At 59.3% G+C, this 17737-nt stretch overlaps 2 protein-coding genes across 2 annotated transcripts; both read right to left on the bottom strand.

Moving 5' to 3' along the window:
- Positions 1 to 1302: 1302 nt before the first annotated feature.
- On the bottom strand, positions 1303 to 7092 carry LMXM_32_2910 (conserved hypothetical protein; the record flags this gene model as incomplete). The annotated part of the gene is made up of 1 exon (XM_003878501.1): positions 1303 to 7092. The coding sequence occupies one exon, from the start codon at positions 7090 to 7092 to the stop codon at positions 1303 to 1305; it is 5790 nt and encodes a 1929-aa protein (XP_003878550.1).
- Positions 7093 to 11748: 4656 nt separating this feature from the next.
- On the bottom strand, positions 11749 to 16533 carry LMXM32.2905:exon:5 (conserved hypothetical protein; the record flags this gene model as incomplete). Its single annotated transcript, XM_003878500.1, has 1 exon — positions 11749 to 16533. One exon carries the CDS (start codon positions 16531 to 16533, stop codon positions 11749 to 11751), a length of 4785 nt encoding a protein of 1594 aa, XP_003878549.1.
- Between the last annotated feature and the right edge of the window lie 1204 nt (positions 16534 to 17737).

Raw genomic sequence — 17737 nt, 5'->3', positions numbered from 1 at the left:
ACACCTTTGTGCCCGCCTCACGGCCCTCTTTACTCAGGGCTCAACACAGAAAACACGAGAAACCGAAACGGGATAGGGAGAGAAAGGCACAGATGCACCATACACACATATACGTGCACGTATCCTTGGGTAGAATGGGCTCGAGGACGGAGAGAGAGTCGGTAGGTTCCGCGCACGCGCATAAAAACGCGCCCCTCCCTCCTCCATCCCCCTCCCCTACACAAAAAAAATCGAGTCTACTCATGCACGCCCAAGAGGAGAGTGGGAAGAGCAACAACAAAGATATCCTCAAGCACACACACATACAGGCACAAGAGAGAAAGAAGAGCGACACAGAGGCAAAGTAAGCGATGACGTCGACACTTTGGCAGAAAAGTGTACACACACGAATAACAAGAGCACTTGTGTGTCTGGGGGGGCAGGAGCAGCGGCGTCGATGGATACATGAACACAACGAAAACATGCCAACGCAGGAGCAAACGAGAAACAGAACAAGATGGGGGGCTCACCAGGGTCCGAGAGGTGATGGATGGGGGGGGGGCAGTGGTGCGACGTCTGAAACATTGACAGCGCCCAAAATCGCAGCAACAACGGAAGCACCAGACAGACGTTATCGAAAGCAGATAAATAAATATGTGCACATACAGACAGATAAATCCACACACAAAAAGATCTGGTGAAAAAAAAGAAAGAGGTGAGCGAGATGTTGTACTCGTCATCACACAGGCGGTGTGCACGTAAACCAGGAGAGACTCCTGTAAACCCGCTGAGAGCATGGCTGGCGCCGAGGTCAGTGCACAGAGCACACGGATGGAACCAAAGAGCTGAACGGAAAGAAAAACGGCGACGAGGTAGAAACGAGAGAGCCTCTCCCTCCTACCCACCCACCCACAAAAACAAAAAAATTACTAAAGCCCACCCGCTCGAACGCAACAACGGGGATCATCGCAACTCATCAACATCCACTTCCCAAAAACAACAACCCCGGTGAAAGGAGGCGCAGACGTACGTCAAGGGGAGAGAGACAGTGTTCACCTGGGAAGATGAAAAAGGCGTAGAGGCACAAAACAGAAGATAAGCCCGCTAGAGCACGAGGGAAAAAACAGGAGGAGAAAAAGCGAAGACAGAGCGATGAGGCGCAACAGGATTCTCAGGCCACTCATGTCCACCTGTGTGCGCATTCACCTTTCTACCGTTGCCGCCTGCCTTTCGCTTTTTTGCCTTGTTTTCCGAGCTTTGTCCGCGCAATGCTATGTACGAATGTTCCTTCCCTTTTCCGTGTCGGCGGGGAGGAGGTTTAGGTTACATGTACGTGTTGGGGATGCGACCCTCTGGCGACTCGATCAGCGCACGCGCGTCGTCGACCATCTTCTCCAGCGAAGCGAGTCGCTGCTTGTACATCGCGCGCTGCAGCTCGTCCGTGACGCGCTCCGCGCGGGACTTCACGTCTACCGCGGCCTTGATAGAGTAGGCGAGAAAACGCCGCACGCTGCCACTGCGCATGGGGCGGTTCTCGATAGTTCGCATCCTCGCATACACTTCAAGACATTCCGCGATCCCCTCTTTGTCTACCTTGTCCGGTAGGCCAAGGAGGCCGACACTGAAGCAGCTGCCGTGCACGGCGTACTGATAAAGCCTGCGATCGGTCTTGAGCGGCGCGTTCACCGCCGCCGCATGCGCGTTGAGTTGCGTGCTCAGATACATGAACAAACTGTTCACAATGACGTCCTTCTTCTCTATTGTCTTTAGGACGAGACTCACAACACACACGGCCCCGTCCTTTGCGGCCTCCGCGTACGCGGCGCTGAAGGCATCGTCAAACTGGGCTACGCTGGCAAGGCGCGCCATGGTCGCTCCGTGAACCCACGGGCCGAAGATGAGGGAGTTGCTCACCTTCAAAGGGGTGTAGCACCTGCTGCCGCTCGGCGCTAGCAGGTCCTTGGCGTTTCTGTCATCCTTGACGGCGGTGATGGACATGTAGAGCTCCGAGTTCTCCGGCTTCGCCTCGATAGCGTGGTGCACCGTCTTGGCGCAGGCGGTAGGCCCAGCACTGGACCCTCCTACGTCACAGCAGAGGATGGCGGTGTTAAAGCCGCCGACGAAATGCTGGGCCACGGCGCTCAGCTTGTCGGAGCGCACGGCGGAGGAGTGGTCGAGGCGATTCACCGCCTCATCGCACTCGACGGTGCGCTGCTCGTCAGCGATCTGTATCGTAATGTGCGTCTCGTCTGCCCGCCTCACCGGCACCACGGTCGTCGAGGATGGTGTCTTTCGATTCGGCGTGACAACGACGACAGTCTGGATGCGGTTGGGCCCCACCGGCTCCTTCTTGGTGGCGCTGCCCGGTGTCGGAACCTTGGTAGACTGCGGTGTCTTCCTCGACCCACTGGAGATGGCGGCGCTGGCAGGCGACATGCCGGGGACCGCGGCACCCTTCTTCTCCGCCTTTGGGGTGTCGCTGCTGCTTGTTCTTGTGAGCGGGTAAGCAGGGATGGGAGCCGTGAAGTCTTGCAACAGCTTCTTGTGGTCCTCAATGACGGGCTGCAGGCGATTCATCTTTTGCAGGTGCAGCTCCTTCGTTTCCCCCGACGCAGCCGCAGCGCGTGCCTGCTCGCGCTTCATGGTGCCCTCGGTGAATCGCACAAATGCCTGGACGCCACCGGAGCGGCTGACGAGGTTGCGCTGGTTTTTGCTAATCGCAATGGCAGTGGACAACATGCCCTGCGCCGACTCATCCTCAGCGCCGATATTCAGTAATGTGACGGTGGCGCTGGGACCGCCATAGGCGCTACTCAGCAGCGCGCGCCGCGCCACTGGCGCCTTCTCCGTTGCCTCTTTGTACGCCTTCACCGACGGTCCTGTGAGCGTACCCATCAGCGACGCCACGAGGACATCGCCCTCGTTCGTCCGGCGGCGCAACAGCGCCGTGCCGACCACCATCAGGTCGCCGGTGCGGATCGCGCCGAGGTGACTCTCTGCGCGAAGGTGAACCGTTTCCATCAACTTTGCCACCTCGTCCGCGCTGCGCACCGCGACCGAGCGGGTATTGTGGATGCGTGGGCCGTAGATAGGTGACGACACAATCTCGAGCTGCTTAGTCTCCGCCGTCGTGTCATCCGACAGCAGGTCCGTCAAAAGCTCGTCTGCCGACACGACCGCGAAGGAGAGGTCGACACACATCTCTTCGCCAGGCTTGCCAGTGGCGAGGGCGTTGTTGAGGCACTTTTGGAAGTACATCCACACCGGCTCTTCGGTCGAGAGGGCATCCGTCACCGAGCTGGCGGAGATGAGGGAGCAATTGTGCACCGCAGCAAAGCGCGACTCGATCTCAGCTATCTTGACCGACAGCCCCGTGGTGGTGCCGCGGGAGCACCTCATGCGGTTCACCAGCTCATCAAGCGTGTAGTCTTTGCTGCCGAGAGAAAGCTGCTTCGCATCCTCCGCCACGTCGCGCCCCACGAAGGCCACCACGCGCGGCTCCGTGAAGCCGGCGATCGGCTCCTCTGGCTGTGGGCGAGGAGTGGTGCCGGCGGCCGGCATCTGAGGTGACTGCCGCGGCTGCTGGACGCGCGCCAAATCGCGGTTCCCGTTGCCAGTCAGACACCGATCGCCTTCCTGCCTCGCCGCGCCGGCCGCAGCCGGTGCCTCGCTGTTGGTCTCTTTGTTGCCGCCGTTCTCTGGGAGGTAAGCCTGCGGGAAGTTGCTGGCAGGGTCCGCCATTACCTTCTCGTGGTCGCTCAGCATGCGCTCCATCGGAGCCATGACCTTGATCATGGCCGCCTTCTCTGTCGAGTCGTCCGAAAGAGTCGCCAGCCGCTCACGGCGCTTGTCGAGCGAGGCCTTTGTGTATGCGATAAAGTTCCTGATGCTGCCCTGCCGTGGCGAGCGGTTGCGCACGACACTCGCCGAGTGCTGTGTGCCGAGGGACGCCACGACATCAGTTACCTGGTCCTCCTTGCCCACTGAGACGATGAACACCGTCGTGGCGGCACCGCCAAAGGCGTAGCGAAACAAGTCGTGCATGCTGTGGCTCTGCTGCCGCAGCAGCTGCTCGTACAGTTTGCACGTGGACGATGAGAAAGAGAAGAGCAGCGACGACACGTGCACATCGTCACCCTCCGCGAAGCAATGCAGCACTGTGATGTGCACCGCACTCTGCGCGTTCCACAGCGGCTTCACCTGCTCCCGCGCCTTGTCTACTAACTTCCGCAGATCCTCCTGCGCGCGAATGCGGTGCAGCGCAGCGTTTTGCAGGATCGGACCAAACAGCGGAGACGATGACACCTCGATCGGTTTCAGCCCTGCGGCGGTGTCGCTCAAGTCGCACGCCAAACCGGACTCCCGTAAGAGCGCGATGGAGACGCGCACCCCCTTGCAGCCTCTCTTCTCGAAGGCACCGGCGACGGCCGTGAAGAGGAAACTCATTGTCGGCGATTCCATCCCGTTAGAAGCCACCGCCGTGCTATCCGCCACGATGACGGCCCCGTTGTACCCTTTCAGAAACGAGCTCAGAACCCGGCCAGTCGTCTTGATCTCTGTGGACGTCGACTTCACCGCGTCGCGCATCACCACCTCATCCACCGAGAAAGGCCGGCCACTGGCCGTCACGGTGGTGTCCTTTACCGAGTACGCGCGCGCCTCAGCCACATCCGCGAATACAAGAGCTGCGATGTTGGTGCTGCGCGGCTTGTAGTCGGCAGCCGCAGTCAGCTTGTCCTTCACCTCCCCCGCAGCCGCAGCTTCTGGCGCGGCACGGGTCTTCGGCTCTCCCAACGCCGTCTCAATGCTCGACCCTACCTCAGTTTGGTAGACGTGCGGTACCGTGTTCTGGGGGTTGGACAGGAGACTCTTCGCGTCCTTTAGCACTGCGCTCAGCCGCCTCACGTGGTTGTCGAGCTCCGCCTTCTCGGAGCCGGTGCTCGCATCGCGGCGCTTCAGCATGCTCTTCAGTTGGCTTTCTGTGAGGTCGATAAAGCGGCGCACGTTGCCGCTGCGTACTGGGCTATTCTGGACAGCTCCGACTTTCGCCGCCTCCTCCAGCACCTTCGCGTCTGTCGTGTCTTGGCTTACCGACACGACGTGCACGCACACTGTAGGACCATCAATCGCGTAGCTGAAGATCTCGTGCGTAGAGGCAGGAAGCTTGTCGATGATGTCGTGGAACGCCTTTGGGCCGGTGCGGCTGACGCCGATGAAGACAGAGGACAGGAGCACCTCTCCCTTGCCTTCGCACGAGGGCGGCCGCATCTGCAACACGACCACCGTGCACACCACCATCGACTTCTGATCGCCGCGCCTCAGTGCGGTGTCGTACAGCTCCGCGAAGTGGCCACCGCTCTCGATGGGCTCCGACTTGAGACCCATGACGGCGGGCCCAAAAAGCGGTGAGTTGCCCGTCTTCAATGGCGTCGCCATTGCATCGTGAACGAGGAGATCGCACACCGTCTTGTTGCTTGGCAAGCAGCACATGGTCATCGACAGGCCCGCGTAGCTGTTGCGTGCCGGCTTCCTGAGTTCCTCTATCAGCTTCGTCATGGTCGTCTCCACAGCCGCCTTGGCGGCGCCTACTGCCTTGCCGTCGTCGGCGACGAGGATCGCACTGTTGTGGCCTGCGAGCACGTGCTCGATGAGGTCGTTCAGATGACGCGACTCGACGGCGGCGTTCGTGCTCGCCGGCTTGTACTCCACCACCTCGTCCATCGCGTACGACCTGCCCTTCATCACGCATGCTTCGTCTTTCTTCGTCACAGTCGCACTTCTGGCGCCGGCCTGCTGCAGCACAGCCACGTTGTGGATACGAAAATCGCTAGAGAGCATCGCCGCCTGATCGGCTGCGTCGCCGCTGCCCTGCTGGCGCGCCGTCGTCAGCGGCTTTGGCGCTTCTGTCGCTGACGTGTGTTTCTTCATGATTGACTCCGGCTTCGCCGCCTCCACGGCAGCGGAGCCTGGCGTGTCGCCCTCGGGTTTCTCCTCCATGGTTCTCCCATCCTTGTCAACGCCGGTGGAGCCGTGCTGCCGGGCCGTCTCCTCGGCCTTCGCCTTCGGCCCCGCCTCGTGCTCGCTAGCCTTCATCGAGGTGGAGATGCGAAAAGTGTTATCCCGCATGCTGCCGCTACGCGAAGCCGCCGCGTCGACGTAGAAGCTGGGGCGGTACGCGGTAGTGCCCAGGTTCGACCCGAACGTGTAGGAGAAGCCTGGAATAGACTGCGTGCGCACGACACCAAGGCTCGTGTGGGGACCGTCGACATGGTAGATGGAGCCGAAACCGCCAAGCATGGAGCCCATAAAACTGCCGTACATGCTGCCTATCACTGCCCTTGGGTCGCTGCTGCCATAGAGGGAGCCCCCTGTGCTGTAGAGACTACCGGTGTTGCCGAGCAGAGAGCCGCCGTAGAGACTACCACCGAAGCCGCCTGCGCTGTAGCCACTCACTCCGTAGCTGCCACCACCCATGGACTCCATCAGGCTACCCATGCCGTACATGCTGCCCATCGGACCACCCAAGGGGTCCATTGTGGAAGTGCCATAGCCGGAGCTGTACATCATGGTTGGGTTTTGCCCGCCGTACATGAAGCCGTCGGCGGCACCGGGAGGGAGTCCATCGAACATGGAGCCACCGCCGTACATGCTGCTGCCGCCGAGCGGCTGCATAAACAATGCCCCATAAGCTGGGTTGGGTGCACCGCCGACGCCCGTCGGCACCATCGCGCCACCACCGAAGCTCCCCATAGCCGAGCCTATTCCGTAGCCGGAGCCGGGCACCTGCCTGCGTGCCAAGGTGCCTGGACTGAAAGAAGAGATAGGCTTTTTGGGCACGAACGATGGGTCCGCCTTCGGTATCGGCGGCGCCGCCTTCGCAACGAACCCGGCCGGCTGTGATGTCGCGCGCTGCGTTGACGGGGCAATCGCCGGAAGCGCAGTGCCGTTTGTCGGGCGAGTATGGACAGACTGCGTGGCAGCGTGCCTGCCATTCGCTGAAGGGCGGGGAGACGGATTGGAGGCCACACTAGCCGGGGCTCCTGCCGTCACCAATGTCGCCTGAGGCGTGGCCGCATTCACGTCATGCTTTGCTTGCACTGGGGTGGGTAGCATCCTAGAGAACGTAACGGCCCAGTAAAACTATCTGAGGGGAAAAGATGCGCGCCGGTGCCCGTTGAGCAAGAAGTTTCTTGATGTACGCGTACTATGTGCGATGCCCGTCGAGGCGCGCGGGGATATCGGCGTGTTGGGGGGGGGGGGTAGTGTGTAAGGGTGTTCCTCTACGATGCCGGACTCCTGCCTTCTCAGCTCTGGGGTGTGATTAGGTATTTATGAGTGGATGTGAGTCGGTTGGGTTTTAGCGGAGGACCTCTTCGGTGTACTCGCGAAGGAGCGGCGGTAGAACGCATACACGGCACACCCACACGCGCACGCTCTCAGTGACGAATAGTGAAGGAGAAGGAGGAGGAGGAGAGATGCGCGTGCGCGGAGAAGAGAACGAAGCAAAGAAAAACTGGCAAAAGCTCTATGTCATCCGTGGGAGATGTAGAGACACGCAGAGCGCGAGGGGAGAGAGAAGCACGAGCAGCACAGAGTGGCCAAGAGACGCAAGGACGTGTTGATAGGTGTCGACGCAGCAAGAGAGAGAGAAGGGAGGCGGAAAAGAGAGCCGGCAGTGGGATGGGGTGGAAGGAGGTGAGCCATCGCGCACCGGTCATGGACGCGTCATACCTCTGCGAGTTCAAATGCGCGCTCCAGGAGAAAAACAGTAGAGTAAGAACGAAAGAATACTCAGCCATCAGGCCATTTCGCTGCAGCGGGGCTGTGTTCCTTTTGTTGTTGCTCATATGGAAAGGGCAGAGAACGCGCCCTCCCTGCGCGACATAGCTGAGCCTGTGCTGTGCTGTGCGTGCGTGCGTGCCCCGCTAGTGGAGGAGGCTAGGAGAGGAACAGGCGCGGCACTGAGGCAGAGGAGAGGGCAAGGACAGAGGGCAAAAGAGACAAAGAGAAACGGACATGCAAAGGCATTCTTTCCATGCTTCATCTCTCCTTACACCTGCATCCTCGCCCCAGCGCGCGCACATACAGCATCCCCCCCTCCCAACAGACCGTATTCTGCCCATCCCCTCCCTCTCCTTGCACGTCTCGTGTGAATCCTCTCTGCGCGCAGAGATCGTGAGCGATCATACTGGCAAGTTGTGCGTTGGTACCGGCACTCTTCTTCGCATCGCTGTCGATGTCTGGTACGGGTAATGCTCTTCCACACGAAAGACAAGAAGAGAGAACAACAATTCACATAGGGAAGCGGATAACAGCGCCAACCGCACCGCGCACATGCTCGCAGCTGAAACACGAAAAAAAAATGCAGTGGCACACACACAAAAAAAATTACACGCACACACACACACGCGGAGAGAGAGGGGGGAAGGGAGAGACGGAGAGGCACGATAGGCATGATAGGCCACGGAGGCGTCGAATAGCCACGTCAACAGAGCAAAAATGAGCAAGCGGAGAAGGGACAGAAAGAGGAAGAAAGACACGACAGCTGTCACATACGCGTATACGAGTGAGCGAGGGGGGAATGCACCGACACGCAAGCAGGGGGGTGGAGGTGGAAACATACGTTAGCAAGAAGACATCACCAACGTAAAAGGTGAGATAAACACACACACAGACCTCTCATACTTCCAGCCGCACCGCAGTCCACCATAGCGGCGAAAAGGACATCACCAAACACAACCAGGCAAAGGGCAAAGGCGAAGTGATGGAGAGGGAGGTGATGAGGCATACAAAGAGGGAGGCAAACAGAGGGGGTGGGGTGGGGACAAAATGCTGGTGCTGAAGAAGACGCACATACGTGTGATAGGAAACAGCGCGAAACTGTTAAAGTAACGTAAAGCACATCGTAATGTCGTGTGCAAACACGGACAGAGACAGGAGTGCGAAGAGAAAGAGGGACAGGAATAGCCAACACACACACACACACAGCGAATCGTGACATGGCAAAAGAGAACAAAGAATAGAGGAGAATCTTTTCCTTTCACCGCGTTCATTCTCTGCCATAGGACATAATCTGAGCCCCACTCTACCCCACCCAGGCACAGGCTCCATCACGTGGTGCAGAGCAGCGAAAGACGCGTGGTACAGCAATGATGCCAACTCAGCCATCAGATCACGGTCCTTGGATCAAAATCTACCGATCCGACACTTTGTAGGTCGCCTCACAGCCACTTCCCCATCATGCCCGTCGCCACCTGGTGCCTCCACATCGGGTTAGCACCCAGGCTGCCTACCACCAGTAGGGAGTGAGAGGACCGGATGGGATGCGTTCGCGTCACGCGGACACTCTGCCCATCGTTTCGATGGCACAGACGTGTTCACTATGGCAGGTGTCTCCACCGCAGCCTCATCCAGGACCTGACCGCCGACATCAGCAGCCATAGATCGCTTCGCCCACCCTACGTCGTTGGTGCATGACCTTGTCACCACCAGAGGTGGTGCGGCGTGGGGAGGGGGATAGGGCGGGCTGCCTGGCTTCCTCCCACAGAGAGTGAGGTTCTGGTTCATGAGATACCACGCTGATGTGTCTCCGGTCATCAGGGGCGAGAGGGGAGGATATTAATCATTATAAATCAGCACAGAAAGAGCGACGCGCACGAGCTTAGAGATACTCACGCACAGCAAGAGGGAAGGAGGTGACACATGACTTGTGCGCATGTTTTCCGTGGTAACAAAATTCACAGAAAGACGTAAACAAAAGAACGATGGAGGTGTCGGCCACCCGTGTTTCGCGCCACTGCATCGCCAGTCCTTTCCCACCGCCGTCGATCACACCAGAATAAGGGTGGAGGCAGAGAAATTTTTGGTACTTTGTGGAAGGTGGCGACGAGCGCGCAGGGAGTAGCGGTACTAAATGCGAGACAAGAAGAAAGAGCTCAAGAAGGGAACGAAACAAGAGGCGGCATCGGTGCGGAGTACCGTCTCCGTCCGAGGCAATATAAGAAAAAACGGGCGCTTGAAGAGACCGACAGGGCACGGAAGAGAGGAGAGGAGGTCGTGTTATACAGGAAAATGTGCCAATACCCGCCACTCGCCCCCTGCTCCCCCCCCCCTCCTCCCACTAGCATCATCTCCATACACCTGCCGTCCACACACACACACACTGAACCTCTGTTACTTCTCATTTTTTCAAGATTGAAGGCGCATCGCTGGCCTGCTTCACCACATAGGAGAGGATCCATTTCCAGTCCCCACATCCAGCGTCACTTCTCTCTCGTTTTATTAGCATTTTTTGTTGTCGCCTTTTCCTTCTTTTACACAGTGCTGCTGTATTGCAGTGCCGCAGCGCCATGTCACCCACGCACACGCGCATGCGCAAAAACATGGGGAGAGGGAGACTAAGACATGGACGGAGAGGAGGAGCGGACAAAACGCAGAGCAAGGGATGGGAAAAGAACGAACATATGAAAAGAATAACAGTCATCATGGAGATGCGGGGGGGGGGGGCAGGGCAGGGCAGGGCACCAGCACCGGCAAACACACACACACACAAAAAGGAAAAAAACGCAGAGAAGAAATACGCAGACACAACATGAAAACGCCATCTGTAGATATGCACATGCACATAGAGATACACACACATAGAGGTGTATAAGCACCTCAGAAAGGGGTGCACGACATCCACACACACATGTACTCGCACGCACGCAGAAGCGTGCCCTTCACCATCGCCTACGCGAATGCCACGGTGACGCAAGTGAGAAGAACCTCAGCAAAGAAACAAGAGGCGAACAGATCGACTATGTTGATGGCAACACCTCACACTGCATGAGACGAACAGGGAAGCAGGGTGCGAGACGGCACCCCCCCCCCTCTCTCCCTCTTTCACCCTGCCTCGCCTCCCTCGTTCCCAATCCTGCAGTGCAGGTTCCAGATCACCATAAGCGATACACATGCTAGGCCGCAGTGCCTAGGACAGCGAGACAAGGAAAGACACGCGCGGATGCGGGAGGAGGAGAGCAGGACGAGTGTTGCAGGGGGAAGACAATGGGGAGCAGCGAGTGGCACGAGACGGAAAGGGAGATGACGAAGATGGGGACATGTGCGTATCCACGCAACGAGCGGCTACAAGGCCTTTGGTGCACCCATACACTACACAAGAGAGTAAAGAGAAAGAAACGCCAAAGAAGTTGGTCCAGGGCTTCAGAAGTGTGCGTGTGTGGCGGGGCGTGCAGGGAGAAGAAAGGCACGGAGAGAAAGAAAACACTTGTCCTCTCTCTCCCCTCCCAATACACCCCTCCCCCCCCTCTCCCCTTACGCACTCGTACAAAGAAAAACGAACAGCACTCACGCTGCGCCGCCTACGTTTCATTTCCTGTCCATCACGCCATCGGGCACGCATCCATCTCCATCCCCTCCGCCCTCGCTTGCGTCCATGGACATAAGGGCGAAAGGCAGAGAAATAATCTCCAAGAGCATTTTTCTGTCCCTCTCGCTGTGGCGCCCCTTTCTCCTTCCTCCCCGTCGTCGGAAATCCACAACAGAGGCAGGCGGCATCACGGGCGCACAGCTCCGTGAAACGAGAGAGCGCCCAAACCTCTCCAACAACGAGGAAGAGAGAATGGCTACAGTGATGACTGGCATAAACGTCGGAGGCTGACTTGCTGCAAGAGGAACAGGACAGACAGACACAAGAAGACAAACATAAATCACCGTTCATCAACATATACACGGCCAGACGCAAAGCCGGCACTGACCGAGGAAAGTGCCCTAGCGCTTACGGCGCTCGCGCACGTCGGGGAAGCTCGGCGGCATCTTGTTAACGGGGTCCGCCAGGTAGGCCTCGGACTGCTCCAGTATAAACTTCACCGCGTCGATGTACCCCTGCATCTTCGCCTTCTCCTCGTCGGAGGTGGTGCGCTCACAGTTCTGCTGCATATACGCGACGACTCTGTTGGTGTGCTCAATGAAACGCTTCACACTGCCACCGCGTGGCTTGAAGTTACGCACCGAGCCCTTGAAGGCCTGCCCGAGGCGCGGGAGAATCAGGCAGCCCTCGTCGATCGGCTGCCTCGTCAGGCCAACGGCGAAGACCGTGTAACAGGAACCGCTGAAGACCAGGGAGAGCAGCCCGTGCTCCCTGACTGGCTGGTCCAGCGCGTGGCGGTAGATGGAGGTGTCGCCAGGGCACATGAGAGCGAGAAGCGAGGACACGTTGACGTCCTGCTGCTCCTCCCTAATTTCCACCTGCACGAGCTGCAGTACGACGCACGCGCGACTCTGGCCGCACTTGCGAAGGCCACCGCCCATCAGCTTTGAGAACTGTTCCACCATGCTAACCTTTACGAAGTTGGCGCCGGCCATCGACGGGCCGAACAGGGGCGACGCGTTCAATTCAACGGTCTGGAACTCACCGCCGTCGGTGAGCGTGTCGAGCACGGCGTTCTCCTTCTCCTTCAGTGCACAGAGCGACATAAAGAGCGAGTTGGACGGCGGCATCTTGCCCAGAATGCGGCGCACCGTGCGGTCCACCATCTCCAGGCTCGCCATAGAGCCGCGAGCCTCAGTGGTGAGGAGGGCTACATTGTTGCCCTGCAAAAAACGGTGGCGCAACTCCTCGAGCACTGTCGAGTCGATGGGTGAGCCGCGGTTCTGCCGCACTACCACCTCGTCCACCAGGAAGCTGTGCGGCCCCTGGACATCCGTGACGATGAGCTGCTCGCCGCTGCTCTCTACTGACCACCCCTCTTTCACCTGCAAGCCACTGCAAATGTCCTCTGTGATGACGGCCAGGATCTGCACCGCCTGTGTGTTGTCGTCCTGCACGGCTTCCTGCGGCTCCTCCTTGAATGCGTTCCCTTGCTGTGGTGTCTGCTGCTCCTCGGCGGGCTGCGGCTTCCGCAACTCTTCTTTCTGCAGTTTTGGCTCCTCCGTCTGATGCGCTTGCAGTGATTGCAGCTTTTCGGACTTGGCCTCTTGTGGCTGTGGTGCTCGATCCGCATCTGGGGTCACCCTCGCGGTGCCCTTCTGTGCCTCCTCACGCTGGAGCTCGGCGCCACGCTCCAGAAACTGTTGCAACTCCGGCGGTGTCGCCGCGCGGCCCGGGCACTCCCTTGCCGTCGGCGACAACGCAACTCCTGCAACAGACTCGGGTGGGTAGGCTTTGACCTCAGCAGTCTTCGGGTTGGCCAACAGCTCCTCGTGGTCGCGCAGGCTCTCCGCGAGGCGACATAGACTCTTCTCCGCCGCCTCCTTCTCTGCCGGCTCCGTCTCCGCGGCCACTTTCTTCTTTTGCCGCTCCAGCGAGCCGCGTGCATACTGGATAAACTCCCTCACGCTCCCTCTGCGCGAGGCCGGCACTCCAACGTGAGCCACGTTGCGCTGCATGCTGAACGCGTTCGCCAGCTCCGGCGCATTCATCTTGCGGGAGGCTGTGATGAGAACGCCAGTAGACGACGGGCCACCGAGGGCGTAAGAAAAGAGAGTTCGACAGTAACTCGGGTTGTGCTCAAGAATGCTCTTGTACGGGCGCAGGTCCGCCGACGAGACGGCGAAGACGGAGCCCACCATCACATCGTCGTGGCGGTTCTGTCGCACCACCGCTGTCATCACAATCATGGCGCCATCCTTCAGCGCCGGCTTGGCGTTGGCGAGTGTCTTGCTCATCACCTCCTCCAACTCCTCTGGCGTGCTGGCCTTTACCCCGGTGCTGCCTTGCACCACAGGCCCAAAGAGGGGCGACATGGCCACCACCAGGGAATGTCGTGCTGTGTCGCCGGAGCCCAGGTCCGCCAGGACCTCGCGCTCGTGCACCACGGACATGTGCAGCGTCGCCTCCGTTGCCGTCTCCGGCTCGGCAGACTTGAGCACCAACGTGAGCAAGAGTCTCACATACTGCCACGTCATCTGCGCACCCGGTCGCGTCGGCTCCGTGAACTCCGCGCCGAGCAGGGCGACGTTGAAGCCGGCGGCTACCAAGGCCGCCATGCGCCTCAGTTCGTTGGACTCTCCCACGGCGTGCACATTTGCGCCGGCAGGGCGTTCAATGCACTCGTCCACGTCATACGCTTTCATCCCGCCGTCCACGATCACCTGCACCACCTTTCCGATAGACGGCGCAATGGCGTCTTGCAGGTACGCTAGACGGTGGATTGAGTTGAAGGGGCTCGCTGGTGCCGCCGGCGTCGCAGCGTCTGCCTTCGAGTGCAGTGCATGCTTCTCCGCAGTCGGCGCCTTGCCGTCGGGGACGGCCGCCTGCTTCGGCTTCCTGTTTGCGGCGATGTCGCCCGTCTTGGCGGCTTCGGTCAGCGCAGCGGCCTCTTTGGCATTGCTCTCCTTGTCAGCTGCTGCCAGTGCGGCCACGCTGGGGGCGCTGCTCTTGCTATGAATAGGGTACACGCTTGGCTCCATCTCCATGTTGCCGATCAGCTCCCTTGCATCGCTCGCCATTGTCCGCATCCTCTTCACCATGCGCGCGCAGCGGTCTTTCTCAGCGCTGCTGAGATTTTCCATCTCCCCGATCTTCTTGATCTGCTCGTCCGCGTACTCGATGAAGCACTGCACATTACCGCTGCGAGGCGGCGAGCTCTCCTTCGCACACAGGGTGCCCATGATGCGCATCGCTTCTGCCTCCGCCGCCGCCGGGGCAGCGCCGGAGAGGAACATGACGGCGGTCGTGCACGTCGACCCGCCAATGGCGGGGCGCAGCACTGGAACTGGCACGCGGCGGTCGTCGAGGATCGCCAAGGCCTCCGCTGTCTCGCTGTCGCGCACGACGTAGGCGTTCATGGAGCAGATGAACAAGTCCTTCTCCATGCGGATGCGCAAGATGGCCTGCATGAGCACGGTCTCCCGCGGGTGCGTCTTTTTCGCAAGCACACCCTTCACGTGCACTGCCACCGTCTCTACGTCCTTCATCATCACCTTCTTGAGGTCCATGATGCAGGCGCCGCAGATGGGGTTGGAGCCGAGCGCGATGGCCTTCGGCAGGGCCGCCGTCGCCTTGTCGTCCTGCAGGTCGCGGTAGTTGGTCGCACCCGAAATCGCTGCCGCGGAGAAGGTTGCCCTCCACTCGTGGTCTCCCACCAGCTTCCCAAGCGATCCCGCGTAGAATGTGACGATGGCATTCTCTACGGCTGCCGACATTTTCTCTTCTCTGTCGACGGCGATCAAGGCGACATTGTGGCCGCTGAGCAGGTGTGTCGAAACAGTGTTCAGTACGGCGGATTTGCTCATGTCCGCGTCGGCGCCCTCCATCACCTCGCTCACCTTGCATTCTGCTGGCTCGCCAGACGCCAGTTTTAGGGACACCTTATAGCCCGTTTCCGCCCTCTCCACCATCACCGTTGTGCTCTTGGCGTTCTCGACAATAACGATGCCACGGATACCGTTGCGGAAGGTGACCCCGTCCTTGTCCTCGTTGGCTTTTGCAGCGGAGACTTCGCTGTTGAGGACGGCCGGCGGCGAGGACCTCGCCCGCGACTTAGTCTCCTGTTTCACTCTCTCGTCCACGTGGTCGTCCCCCTCCAACTTCGACTTGTCGCCGCTCGCCACCTTCTCGTACTCTTCTGCGGCCTTGGCGCCGTTGGTCGCGGCAGTAGCAGCACCTTTCATGGGCAGCTGGTTGTCCGCACCCCTCTGCATTGTTGCCGTAGTGGGAACCAGGCACCTGCGCGTCTCATCGTCGTCCTGCAGAGCCTTTGCCACAGTTGGCATGTCGCAGTCGGGGTGCCGACGCACCTGGGAGCCCGGCTCCGTACTCCACATGCCGCCAATGCTGTAAGCGCTGTCACCAATCTTCATGAGCGAGTTGCCGCCTATCGAGCCGTAGATGCTTTGGCCACCGTAGGAGGAGAAGCTCATGGAGCGGGCCATCATGTAGCCCATGCCGCCCATGCCGTACATGGAACCCGTCGGGCACCCCATGCCATACATGAAGCCCACCGGACCGTCCATGCCGTATAGGGAGCCTATTGGGTTGCCGCCCATGCCGTACATCCAGTTCATCGAACCACCCATCCCGTACAAGGAGACCATCGATTTGCAACCCATCCCACCGTAAATCGAAACGCCGCCAGCCATAGAGCCGTAGCCACCCATGCCGTCCTGGCCCCCACCCATGGAGCCGGAGCCGCTGGCCATACCATTCCGATTACCGTACATGAAGCCCGGTGGCTGCGTCGAGCTCATGCCGCCAAAGTCGCACATGCTGGCATAGCCTCTCATGTTGCTGGGGCGGTACATCGAGTTGCCGTAGCCACTGTCCATCATCATGGCGTTACCCTTTGGCTGCTGCAGCTGCGGGGGCCGCAGACCAGGTATGATGTTAACTGCAGGCCCCCTGACGCCACCGCTTCCTGGGAAAGCACGGTAAGCGATGGCTGGCTTGGCGCCAGCATTGGCTGGAGCAGCGGAGACGAAAGCGTTGCCGTTTGCGGAGATCTTTCTGGCCTCTGGTGCCGGCGAAGCGCCAGCAGGCTTCGTCACGCCAGACGCCTGCGTCTCCTGCTCTACCGGCCAGTTTGGAACTGGCTTCGCTGCAGTCCAGGAGGGCATGGTGAGCCGCTAAGTGTTCGGGTGACGAGGTGCCGAGCTAACGAGGGAAACAGGAAAACGGAAGGGGGCGCGATAGTGGTGCGACACCGTACACAGAGCGACTGCCAAAGATGACACAAGTCGTAGCAGTCCTGTATGTCTGTATGTATGCGTGTGTGTGTGTGTGTGTGTGAAAAACGGCGACCCTGCGGCACTGTTCTAGTGCACGACAGATAGAGCAGAACAGCAACAGTGACCTGCCCAAAATCGAACTCAATGAAGGGACAGTGGGGGTTGCGTGAGGGAACCAAGACGGCGAACGAGACCGAAAAGCCAGCGTGAAGCAAACGACAAGAGAAACGCCGGAGGTGAAGCAACAGAAGATAGCAGTAAAGGTGGGTGCAGCGGTGCAGAGAGCCACCGTAGCAGAGAGAGGGGGGAGGGTGGAGGGTATATGCCCACTGAGTGGGTGCGAAAGAAGGAAGGGAATGGACACGGAAGAGGCTCAGAGAAAAAACGGAAGAGAAACGTGAAATAGGGGAATGTGATGGGCAACGCCACGCACAGCGAGAAAACCGAGCCAGCCCTTCCCTTGCTTGCGTTTGAGGTGCTTCTTCTTCACCACCGGATGCTGCCTCGGTACGCAAAGTAAAAATCTGAGCGTGGACGCGAGGGGTGGGATGGAGTGCGGTGGGGAGGAGGGGGGGGTGATAAAACGATGGAAGTGAAAGGGGAGAATGGAAAGAGGGTTCAGGCGCCCGAACGGTGAAAGAAGAAGATGCGTAGTGAGGAGGAGGGAGGATAGCGGCCGTGAGCATGCAGGCGGCAGGGAAAAACCTGGATGGAGCCAAGCACTGTCACTGCGAAAAAAAAAGCAAGAAAACCGCCACCACAAGTGAATAAGGCGGCGGGAAAGAAGACGTGGGGTATGCAAAGGATAGAGAGAGAGAGTTGAGTGCAGAGATGTAAAATGACGAGAGGCAGGAAGAACGCGAACGTGTCATGAGCATCGCCACCTTTTCCTTCGAGCCTGTAAAGCTGAAAGGGGGGGGTGTACATATTCTGCACAATAAGATGCGCGCCCGCCACGCCGTTTCTCGGCTGCGAGAGCCCGTTCTGTGCGAGTGTCTACTCTGCACCAGCGGATTTTGTCTACGCTGCGAAATGAAAAAGCGAGCATGACAAAACAAAATGCATTTTCTTGCCCTCTCCGCTTGCGCGCCTG

Source organism: Leishmania mexicana, chromosome 32, assembly GCF_000234665.1.
Source record: "Leishmania mexicana MHOM/GT/2001/U1103 complete genome, chromosome 32".
In the NCBI taxonomy this organism is placed as follows: domain Eukaryota; phylum Euglenozoa; class Kinetoplastea; order Trypanosomatida; family Trypanosomatidae; genus Leishmania; species Leishmania mexicana.
Note: the sequence above shows the minus strand (reverse complement) of the source record. Positions and strands in the feature narration are given on the sequence as shown.